The following is an 11,934-nucleotide window of genomic DNA, read 5'->3' on the forward strand; positions in this document are numbered from 1 at the left end:
ATAACCTGTGGGATCTTGGGAAAGTTACTGTACTTCTCTGTGCTGGTTTCCAAATGTGAAATAGAAATTATAGTTAACTCCCCGTTGACTTTTTTTGGAGGATAAAATAAGTGAGTGCATATATATACTTACAATAGTGTGTGGCTCCTAAGAGCCCATGTAAAGATTAAAAGAGCCGAAACCGGTTTGGCTCAATGGATAGAGCGTCGGCTTGGGGACTGAAGGGTCCCAGGTTCAATTCCGGTCAAGGGCATGTACCTTGGTTGCGGGCATATCCCCAGTAGGGGGTGTGCAAGAGGCAGCTGATCGATGACTCTCTCCCATCGATGTTTCTAACTATCTCTCTCCCTTCCTGTCTGTACAAAATCAATAAAATATATATTTTTAAATATATATATATAAAAAGAGCCATATTTAACGAACATGAATAAAACCAGTCAAATGACATAAGAATGTGTTCCAGAGCATGTTCTCACATGTACATCCTTTTATGCTCAATCTTTCCTCTGCTCCTCCCTCTTTCCTTCCCTCCTCCTCTCCCTTCCCCCTGGTTCTTCCTTTCTTCCTTTTGTTCCTTCGCTATGGGGGCTAATTTGAGACACAGGAGAAAGCAGGAGACTGGAAGTCAGGGCTCCTTGGCCATTAGACTGGGCAAAGGCCCAGTATCTTTAAACTTATTTCAGAAAGGTAGGCCCAACAGACTCTTGGGTCAGAGTTTTACTCTATCGAGCTAGATTTGAAAAGAGCTGCTAAGGGTGACCTATGATAGTATGAATTCCTAGGCCTGTATTCCCAAACAGCATCTACAAGCCAGACAGGCAACACAACTGAGGGAGACGGGCCAGGTAGGGGGAACCAGACCGGAAGGGGGGACCAGGCAGAAGGCTGGCGAATGTCAAGTGTTCTGTCCGAAAAGGGCTGGCCTGAGCCTAAGGCAGTACACACCTTCTCTGGGTCACAAGAAGCCAGAAATCCAGATTCTTAGGGTGAGAAATAGCCCAACACATCTGAGGGCGGCATGCAGCCCACCAGCTGATCCTCAAGAAAAATTCACTTCCTTTACTGCTTTCATGAGCCCAATGCAGGAAATCGCTTCTTACTGGAGCTCAAAATCAATGTGAGACCTTTTTTCTTTGCATTTCAAATATGAAGTGTTAAGTAAAAGTTTTCTTTTTATTGCATAGCAAAGAGTATCATTAAAGAGATAAAATCATTAGAGCTTTGCTCTAAAATTTCCAAATAGATTTCACGAAAACAAGTATTTTATTTATTCTAACCCAGCAGGATACATGCCCAAATGCATAGTCACATCAGACATGGAACTCAGTGGCATTTGGGATATGTAACATTAGATGATTATAACCAGTAGCTGGACTTTGAACTCCACAGTTAATATTAACATAACAAATTACAGTGTGACTACTAAATAATTAGTACCGTCAATGTGGTAAATCCATTAAATTATAAATCTTTACATTTGTACATAACACATTTTACATATGTTTTAAGACCTAACCGTCCAACGTTCACTTACACAGAAAAAAAGATTGCTGAGCAAAAAGTCTGCAATAAATATTCCCTCCGGTGAGTTGGGGAGGAAACGCGCTCACATACATCCTGTGTTCCCATGAATAGCTGAGTAAATACTGAGCACTTTAAACACCTCCTGTGGTTATCGAAATCTTGTATTCTGAAAAAAAGCTCTTATCCTTTAAACACAATGTAATCGTTAATTTTAAAAGTAACTGTTTCTGAGGGTGCTAATTATTATTCATGGTTAGGTTGCTCACAAAATCATAAATAGGTTGTTTACAGTCCCCTCCATTTACTTAGTAGTTAATTCTTTTAAGTGGACCTTCAATAATAACTCCTACAACCAGGTACTGCCCTTTCTTATGTATGCATACATTTGTATGATAATTCACTAAGCAACTTATAATGAAAAAACAACATGTAGACTTTTCCTAAACAGTACAGCTGAGTTGTTGTCCAATAAAACATCTCCAACTTGTACGCAACTGTGACGTCTGAACTACGGTACCTTTTGAGTAAAAGTAGCGCACATGGAGACGTACTGCTCACCATGTTTTCCAAGCCTGAAAGCAATGACCTAACACAGTCATTCTGTGACGGCCGCCAGGTGCCTGGAGGCCAGGAAGGGCCGTGTTTTCCTAGCACTCTCCTCCACGCACTGCTGGGTTCGAGGGAAGTCTCCTCGCCAACATCTGTGGCAATGACAGCGGCCAGCGTCCCGCCTTTTGCCCTGGTGCTGCGCGCTGGCTGGGTTTATAGCCGGGCCTATCAACTGGAGCTGAAGTCTGGACAGGTCTTCCCAGGCAGTGGGGGCTCCTGCTGGAGCGGGTAAGCAAAGTACTGGGGTGACACCAGGAAGCCGGACGGCTGGGTCAGGTGGATGGGGTGGCCCGTGGTGTATGGCGGGGGTGGCGAGGGCACCAGGCAGCCCGGCTCCGCCCTGGCAAAGGAGAACCTGCGGATGGAGCCCCCTGTGGAGCTGGAGCTGGTGGCCGTGCTGGACTGCCGGGAAGGGGCTCTGAGGTTCGTGGAGGTCAGGATCATGGGCAGGGTCTCTGTCTGGTAGCTGCGGAGGGAGAAGCGGATTGGCTGCTGGGAGGGCTCCTTGGGTCTCAAGCAGGTGCAGCAATAGATGGCCACCAGAGAGCCCAGGATGATGAAGGCGATGAAGATGGAGCCCACAATCAGGAAAGGGACATAGACAGGCTCTAAAAGGAAAGAAAAAAAAAAAGACATAGACAGGTGCTGAGACAGGGGTCCCCCAAAACTCCGGGAAGCTTGGGGCTGGGAGGTGGGTGGCTCAGTGCTCCCACTGGCCAGCCCAACTTCTCAGCGCTGGTTACTGGGAACTCCTCGAGTGTGAACTCCTCGCGGAGAGGAAGGAAACTGATATTGTAGCCTCTGTTAGCAATTAGCCATCATCTTGCACATCTGGAAGTCAGAAGGAACAGACCTAAGCCTGTTCACGCACCGCGGAAAGGAAACGGCGGGTTTTTCTCGGTTACTGTAACTGTGGGTCTAAATCCGGGTTTTAGTCGTTTTATCACGGTGAGGCATTAGGGCTTTGACCCCTATCCGGGGCTGAAAATCCATCTCCCATCCCAGGTCTCCCATCTACGTGAAGAGAACGAGGCCTGTTGAATGAGCCCCCCCCCCCCCCCCCCCCCCCCCCCGAATGTGCCAGGCTATGGAGAGAACAGAGTGAAGAAACCCGTAGTGGGCCCCAGCGAACCGTGTCTCCTAATGCATCACAAATGGTCATCTCTGGATGTTTCCAGAAATAAGTCGGGATGCCTGCTTCAGCAGCCACATGCGTGCCTCTCCATTCCCACTCAGACTCTGGCACGATCGGGCCGAACTTTCGGGAGATCATGATGCAATCCTCGGCCTTGGTGGCCCCAGACTTTGTGGGAGAGCATCCTTCCCACAGAGCAAACCCCCATTTCCTCATCTCTCCACAAGGCAGACAGGCCATTTCCCACCCCAGAGGCACCCCCTGACTGACAGAGCCGCACCTGCAGGCAACCTCCAGCTTGGAGACAGAAGAAAACCCGCGTTGACCAAGGCCCTACCTCCATGTGGCTCTTCTTTATGTGTCATCTGATTCAGGTCCCATAGGGTGGGCATGATATGCCCTATTTTCCAGATACGAGAAGATACCAGAGAGTTTTCTACATTCGCCCAGGCAGTGAGTGACCGGGAACTATCAACCCCCACGTCTGTGGGCTCCTGGGTGCAATCTCCTCAGTACCCACCCCCCACCCCCCAATTGGGCCATGTTGAGTCACACCTGTGGAAGGCAGGGCGAACAGGACTGAGTGCTGCCCAGCGTTCCTGCAGGCTCTGCCATCCCCAACCTGCCTCTGAGAGCGGCATGCCCCTTGTAGGGGCGAGAAGAGACCCAGAGCGGTTCAGTCACTTGCCCAAGGTGGCACAGCTGGCAGACCACAGAGCCACAGCCTGGGAGAGCCTGCCAGTTCCCAGCCTCAGGGAGCGCGGGGGCTGTGCTCTCTGAGCAGAGCCAAGGGGTCCCGGGAAGAAGTCCCCAAAGCAGACTGGTCGCTGACACCCACTCTGTGTCTATGGAGAGCACCGGGTCTCCCAAAGCGAGAAGAGTGTATTTTTCTAACTATCTGCCTAGAGCTCCCTCCTTTCCGCTTCCCGAATCCTCTGGGCTGGGTAGCCTGATCTCCAAAGCTACATTTCTTGAAAGTCCAATGAAATTCTGGGGGCGAGCGGGCCCCCTTTTCTGCGGGTTACCCTCCCTCTCTTGGCGGGGGCAGGAGGGAGAGCGCCAGCGCCGTTCATTCATTCATTCATTCATTCATTCATTCATTCTCTCTCCACCTGGCCAGGCTGGACTTTCCCCCGCAGGTTTCCGACCTCCGCACCCAGCCTGGGGTCCGGGGCGCTCAGCCCGGGGTGCGGGGCGCCCAGCTGCGCCCGCCCCTCCGGTTTCCGGGCCATAAAGCCATCGCCGGGGGCTCTGAAGGGTTTCCCTGATGTTCTGACTCAGGTGGAAAGCTTTTTTTTCCTTTTTTTTTTTTTTTTTTCCCCTAGAGTGTAAAGTTTCTCTGCCGGGGTTGTGATTTATTCCGCTCTGAAGTGAGCGGAAATTTGACCCGTGTTTTCCGACGTGAGAATAGGGGGCGGGGAAGGCCCTGCGACCCCGGTTCTCCGTCTCCGCCGCGCGGACCCCGCGGTCCTGAAAGGCGTGACAATGGGGGGCGGGCCGCCCGGGGTAATTCGATGCAGAGGAGTGAAAGGAAGTCGGAAAATGGGAGAGCGGTTTAGAAACGCCACCAAAGGACCACAAAAGCGGGGGCTGAAGCTCCTTGGCCCTGCGGGGCTGCAGAGGAGCGCGCCCCAAGCGCTGCCGTCTCTGCGGAGTGATGGGGCCCGCCATGGGGCGCCCTCATCACCCCCAAAACCAAGGCCAGCCTGGTGGCTGCCCCCACAGCCCTTCTCTGCAGCCCCCCGAGGGCCCGCGAGCCGCAGCCGTCTGCCCTCGAGTCACCGGGCCTCTCCAGCTCCCTGCGCCCCCTCTGCATCGACCCGGGAGACCGGGCGCCTCCCCGTCCGCCCGCCCGCCCGCCCCGTGCGCCCTTCAGCCCGCCCCGTGCGCCCTTCAGCCCGCCCGCCCTCACACCAGCCGGCCGGGGAGGGGGACCCGCACTCACGCGCCGGGATGCCGGGGTGCTCCAGCTCCCCGCGGTCGTTGGTGCAGCCGCCCTGCTCCAGGCGGGCGTCGGCCGCGGCGCAGCAGTAGCGCAGCGCGCAGGAGCCGCAGCAGATGGTGGCGTCCGGGGTGTCGAAGTCCTCTGGGCACTGGAAGCCGTCATGGTCGCTGCCCTGCGCGTCCACCCAGCCGTGGCAGTACTCCCCGGCCGGCTGCGCGCCCGCGGGGCCCCCGCGCAGCCCGCCCAGCAGCAGGCACAGCGCCAGCAGCGCCCCCATCGCCGCGCTCCGGGGCGGCCGGGAGGGAGGGGCGCGGCGGGAGACCGGAGGGCTGAGCGGGAATCGGGGCGCGGGAGGCTCCTTCGGTGGCCGCGGCCGCTCCCGGGGGGATCAGCTATCGGGGGCTGGGGAGGCGGCAAGGGCTGCGCGGGGGCGCCCGCGGGCCGGGGCTCGGCATGGTGCGCGGGGGCCCGGGGACGGGGGCCCGGGGACGGGGACCCGCGGGCGACGCCGGCGGGAGGCGATGCGGGGGCCGCTGCTGCCGCCCTGGGCCCGGCTCATAGCGCTCCCGCCGCTCCCGACGCGGGGGCCGCGTCGAACCCTAGGCGGCCTCCCGGTGCACTGCGCCCGGGGGCCATCGCGCCCGCGGCGGGCAACGTTGCAGGTCCGGAGCGGCGCCCCAGGAGGGAGGATGTGAAGTCCCCCCACGTGTGGCTCCTCGGCATCCGCCCCCCGTCTGTCCCGGGAGCAGGAGTCAGCCGGCCTGGCCGGTAAGAATGGCCTCCGGTTGCTGACAGTTCAGCCTGCACCGCGTCCTTTAAAAGGGAGGAGGGCGGGGGAGCTGGGGGGGGGGGGGGTGTGAGTGAGGAAAGAGTCCGCCCTCCCGGGTCGCGCCGCAGGAGCTAATCGCCGAGGGCGCGCCACCCTCCGCCCTCCCCGGCCACCCCCGCCCACCGCGCACCCCACGGGCTCTAACCCCGAGGAGTCCGGGCACCTCCCCACACACACCCCAACTCCCGCTCAGCTCAGAGCATCCCGCAGGAGGAAGGAGAGGGCCGCCGGGTTGCGCAGTGCGAGGGTGCGGACGCGGGCTGATGCTTTTTATTCAGTGTTTCCCAAACTTTTGACATATGTGTACCCCTTCTTTAATTTTGGTAACGCTGAGTATCCCTGGTACTCATGAGAACGTAAAATTAGGTGCAGCTAAGCACGGTGCGGTGCATATCCTCACCAAACTCCGGTGCAACGCGTACCCCCACCAAACTCTTCCGGTACCCCTGGGGGGGACACGTACCACACTTTGGGAAACACTGAGGGGGGCTGAGGCTTGTCGGTTCTTCTGTCGCTGGTGGCGCCATCCGCACTCATTCTTAGGACACCTGTTCCAAGGATTCTGGACGGATAACAGGATGTTTGGGGGCCGCCAGTATGTGCACTGAGACTGCAACTGTTTCCACTCTCCTCTCCCCCACCACCACCCCTTGCAGCAAGCCGGCTCATTTATACACACACACTCATACACACTCTTACACTCACACTCACACACACATTTACACACATACTCTCTTACACACACACACTCACACACACACTCTCTTACACACACACACACACACACACACACACACACACACGCACTCTCTCCCCACCCGCCCCTAACTTGCGCGGCCACTGAGTGAAGAATCAAGGGGTTACCCCACTCACCCACCAGGGCAACTTGCAAAACCTCAAAGAGCACCACTTTTCCTCCATTCACGCCCCGCAGAGGAGGAAATCAAAGAACAAAACGGATGATAATGGAGCAGCTCTGAACTCCCGTTCGGGCAGAGAAACACATTTCCTTAAAGGATGCGTCCCCTGTGTGCTATTTTCGGGGGCACTGCTCCTTCAGCGGCTTAAGTGCCTTGTGAAAGGGGTGTTATGTGAAATCCGGGCTGCACTGGAGAATTTGTTTTTACTGCATCCTGCACTTCCTCTCATCCTGCGCTGGCCTGTGAGACCACTGCCCGGCCCCGCGTATCTCAACCGGTTTGTCACACGCGCTGAATGCCCGCGACCCTGATTTAGATGTTGGTTGAGTTGAGTGAACCAAAAGAGACAAAATGTGCTGCGACCAGACATGAAAATGTGCGATCATAAAAAAAGCATTCACCACGCCTGGGGCTTCCCGAAGAGCGGCTCAGAGAAGCGTAAATATATATATACACTGAAGGGAGAGGTTTCTTTTTTAAAATCTAAGTTAAAAGTATACCCCAAGTCAAGAACTACTTCTGATTTCTGATTTTAAACATCAGGATTAGCACGGAGTTATGCGAATGTCAAAATAACACCCAAGGCTTCAGATGTTCAGTAGGACCATGTAAATCAGTATTTAACTTTATTGCTCGCTTAGATTTTCCTTGGGACAATGAGAAGCTATAAAGAAAAAGCAAATTAAACTCAGGCTTTCATCCACACACAGTGGGATAGTTTTTCTTGACTTAAAAATTGAGCATATGGCATTGTTTTTTGCAGAAATGACTCGGATGCTGTTTTTTTTATTTACACACAAAAAAGGGCTCTTTAAAAGTTGCTTTTTAGGAGTGTTGTTTGGGTTATATATATCCTGAGCAATTAAGAGGGAAAGTCATTTAGAACCACAGCAAAAGTGAGACATGGTGATTATAATAAGATGATAAAACTACAAAGACGTGTTTACGGCTCATAACTTGCCCAGAACCACACCTTTTAATATTATTTTTGTTAAATGGAGAGGAATTCCATTACATCACAACTGCATAAAGTTCTCTAGTAGCTACGGCAACCCCTGAGAGTCCCCCACGGGTCAAGTTTCTCTCATTATCCAGCTGTTCTTTGATAGCATTAATATTTTTAAGGAGTGATTTGTTGGCACTCACCTCCCATTAATTACATTCCCCATGCCACAGTGGGATTCTTTTCCCTAACACACCGGCATAATTAATTCCCTCAGTCAAAGCCTCTGTCTATTTGACTTATTTCGAGGGTATTTAACTCAAATTTCCTTGGATATTAACTAATGAAAAATAACCAGACCTTCAAATGATTTGATACTCCATAGATGTGATGTACGCCATGCTTTCATATCTCGATCCTGATCCAAAGTGCCTTTAAACTATTATGACGATCTGTTTCAGGACTACATAGGGAGTGTGTTTGGTTCCTTGACACAGAATATCTCCTCAAATTTTACATGGACAAATTTTTCTATTGATTTCACAGAGGAAGGGAGAAAGAGATAGAAACATCAATGATGAGAGAGAATCATTGACAGGCAGCCTCCCACACACCCCACACTGGGGACTGAGCCTGCAATCCAGGCATGTGCCTTAACCCGGAATTGAACCGTGATCTCCTGGTTCATAGGTCAATGCTCAACCACTGAGCTATGCGGGCTGGGCAACATGGACGAATTTTAACTGCAAAAGAGATGGTCTCTGAAAGCTCTTTGGGCACAGGAAGAGAATAGACACTTCCTCTTGGGTTTTTAAACACCCAAAGTTTCTATTATTCTGTTACCACTTTAATAATAAAAGAATATTTTTAAAAAAATTCTCGTAGATCTCCCTCAAGACTCTAGGAGGAGAGTGTGGAGATGGAAAATAAGATCTACACCATCTGAGGGATTATATAGCAGTTTTAGAAATTCTATATTTCTCCTTATCTCAGAAATACAAATTCCATATTTTGATGAAGAAAATCATAAGAGATCACTTCTTCAGCCTACATTCTCTTGTGGCCCTACCTCCAGGAAATTGTATAGGAAATGAGTTCCATGATATGACATCTGGGATTTGCTTTAACAAATGAGAGAAGAAGGAGGGAGGAGGGAAGGAGGAAGGGAGAGAGAGAGAGAGAGAGAGAGAGAGAGAGAGAGAGAGAGAGAGAGAGAGAGAGAGAGAGAGAGAGAGAAGGGAGGAGGAGGAAGAGGAGGAGGAGGAAGAAGGGAAAAAAAAGGAAGGGAGGGACAAAGGAGGGAGGGAGGGGAGAAGGGAGGAAGAATGGAGATGTGAAGATGGAAGAGACAAAACTGAAACACAATTGGCAATGAGGTAATAATTTAGCTGGTTGTAAGGTACTTATAAAAATCAAAATGCAATTCTATTTGTTATGTATGAATAAAAATTACTTGTTAAAAATACTTTTTGTTTTTAATTGATAGAAATTTGCAACAGTACAAAACTAGCACCAGACCATGTTTTTAAACCTTGTCTTCTCTGCTTCTCTTTGCTTGATTTTCTTTAGAACAAAGTGAAAGATTGAGAAAAGCGAAAACAGAGACATGAAGCAAAAACGGCAAAATGGGTACATCAAAAGGGGTGGAAACTAAAATGTACTCAGGAAAGGAGGAGAAAAGGCCAAAGGAATACAGAAGTGAAAAAGTAAATTAAAAGTGACAATTAATTTTGGCTATGGAAGTTCTTCCAGCTGACTTGCACTGGATCCAGAAATAAAATAGAAAACAAGTTTTTCAACCGTCCCTCAACTTCTTTCCTGCAGTGAGGAGTTATCACCAACCTTCCTTTAATTGCTTTTCCCAGGATTTTTTTAATTCTCTTTCTTGGATCACTCATAAATCTCTTATTCTAGGAGCAAGTCAATCTGAGTTACTTGGAAAATATTTTTTCCCCCTCAAATTTGCTTTGGAAGATATTCACCATTAGAGAATAGCAAGATGCCCAGAAGTATGCTCCCAGCCCCAACCTGGACCCCCCCCCCAAACTGTGCTTTAGCTGGCCTCAGCCTCTTGGTTTATAAAGAGGGAACTAGACAGAGGGCTCCTGAAGCACTGTTTCTTAAACCAAACGTGCATATGAGTCACCCAGAGACCTTGTTAAAATGCAGAATGTGATCTCCAGAGTCTGTGGAGGGGCCTGAATCGCTACACGTCCAGGCAAGCTCCCAGGTGATGGGGAGGCTGCTGGCCTGAGGACCATCCCCTTGCCCCTTGGGGCCTCCTCGGCCCTTGCCTCCAACCACAGGTGGAGGAATGAATTGAGCCAAAGGGACATATGCTCACCCAGAGCCCATTTCCTACCTTTCCACACCAATCCCTGGGCCTTGGGATCCCAGCACTCCCACGCAAGCTTGGGAACCCGTGTTTGCTTCTCCAGTTCACAGAATTCTCTTCCTGGTCTTAAGTGGTTCTAGGGGAAGGTGGTTAAAAATTGGTAAACACAGAACAGGGTGCTCAGACAGGTACAGGAGAGCCCGGGCAGTACCAGATGGTGTCAGGGATGGGAAGAAGGAGGGAGCGGGGCAGAGGCAGGCTGGTGGCCTCCAGGTCTAGTCTGGCCCTGGCTTGCACTTGGTAGAGTGGACCTGTTGCCTAGCACAGGGGTCAGCAAACTGTGGCTCGTGAGCCACATGCGGCTCTTTGGCCCCTTGAATGTGGCTCTTCCACAAAATACCATGGCCTGAGCGAGTCTATGTTGAAGAAGTGGTGTTAAAAGTTTAAGTTTAAAAAATGTGTCTCTCCAAAGAAATTTCAATCGTTGTTCTGTTGATATTTGGCTCTGTTGACTAATGAGTTTGCCGACCCCTGGCCTAGCACATCATACACACTCAGTAAGCAGTCATAGAGGGCATCAGTGAATGACTGAATAAATGACAAAAATCAATGTTTTTCCTTGTAAACATAGAATATTTACCATACCTCGTTGTGATTTTGTGATAGGTCTTCTGTGTCCCCCAATAATTTGACATCCTTCTTCCTTATTATATCCTGGTACATAGTGAGTGCTCAGTAAATGCTGAGTGAATAACTGACTAGAAACATTCAATGAAGGTTGCGAACGAGTGACAACTGACATACGGCCCCTATTGTCTAAAGCTGAGTCTCTGGGAGCTGCACCAGGGGAGAGCAGGGTGGCTCCTCTGGGCAGGGGAATTTGTAGAGTCAACTCCTGGTGATTTAATTGTAAATGTAGCTCATCAAGAACTGTCCAGCCGAAACTGGTTTGGCTCAATGGATAGAGCATCGGCTTGGGGACTGAAGAGCCCCAGGTTCGATTCCGGTCAAGGGCAAGTACCTTGGTTGCGGGCACATCCCCAGTAGGGGGTGTGCAAGAGGAAGCTGATAGATGACTCTCTCTCATCAATGTTTCTAGCTCTCTATCTTTCTCCCTTCCTCTCTGTACAAAATCAATAAAATATATTTAAAAAAAAAAAAAAGAACTGTCCAGTGTGTTGGTACTGTTAGAATAGGGCAGTTATGGGCCGATCCTCATTGAGACAGTAGTGAGACTTGTCTAGCAGAATAGAGCTATGATGCAGAGAAAATCAGCCAGCAGAATAGAAAGAATAGTCTAGTTTTGAGTCAGACAAGTCTGGGTTTGAGCATGCCTCTTTCTGATCATGTCACCTTGAGCAAGGTCATTTTAGCTTCCTGGACCTCAGTTTTCATGTCTCTAAAATGAGGGTGTGTGTGTGTGAAAGGGAATGGTCCTTTCCTGAAAGGATGGTTGTAGGGTTCAAAACAAACTGTAGCAAATCTGGCTCAGAGCAGGGGCTTCAGAACCAGTAGGCATTACCCAGCACCAGCTGGTTTGAATCTACAGTCAAGTAATCATGGCAAGTTTCCTGCTATCCAGAACAGGCCTATGCCCTGGTTAATTGGAATGGATTATTTACAGTTCTCCATCATTCATTCCCTTATTCATTCAATGGGCCCATTCATAACCACTGGCAATTGAGTATTGATTA

The 11,934-nt window shown here is 50.7% G+C and overlaps 1 protein-coding gene across 1 annotated transcript; it reads right to left on the reverse strand.

The window, feature by feature from the left end:
- Positions 1-1,154: 1,154 nt before the first annotated feature.
- SHISA3 (shisa family member 3) lies at positions 1,155-5,542 on the reverse strand. Its single transcript, XM_036417484.2, has 2 exons — positions 5,214-5,542; positions 1,155-2,741 (listed from the first exon to the last, which is right to left on the reverse strand). The coding sequence occupies exons 1-2, from the start codon at positions 5,488-5,490 to the stop codon at positions 2,302-2,304; spliced, it is 717 nt and encodes a 238-aa protein (XP_036273377.1). The 5' UTR covers positions 5,491-5,542; the 3' UTR covers positions 1,155-2,301.
- Positions 5,543-11,934: the final 6,392 nt, after the last annotated feature.

Source organism: Pipistrellus kuhlii, unplaced genomic scaffold, assembly GCF_014108245.1.
Source record: "Pipistrellus kuhlii isolate mPipKuh1 unplaced genomic scaffold, mPipKuh1.p scaffold_m20_p_1, whole genome shotgun sequence".
In the NCBI taxonomy this organism is placed as follows: Eukaryota; Metazoa; Chordata; class Mammalia; order Chiroptera; family Vespertilionidae; genus Pipistrellus; species Pipistrellus kuhlii.

Coding starts and splice junctions, on each gene's coding strand:
- SHISA3 (XM_036417484.2), bottom strand. CDS start 5,490: ATGGGGGCGCTGCTGGCGCTGTGCCTGCTGCTGGGCGGGCTGCGCGGG. Junction 2,742..5,213: donor GCACCCCGGCATCCCGGCGC/GTGAGTGCGGGT, acceptor CTTTCCTTTTAG/AGCCTGTCTATGTCCCTTTC.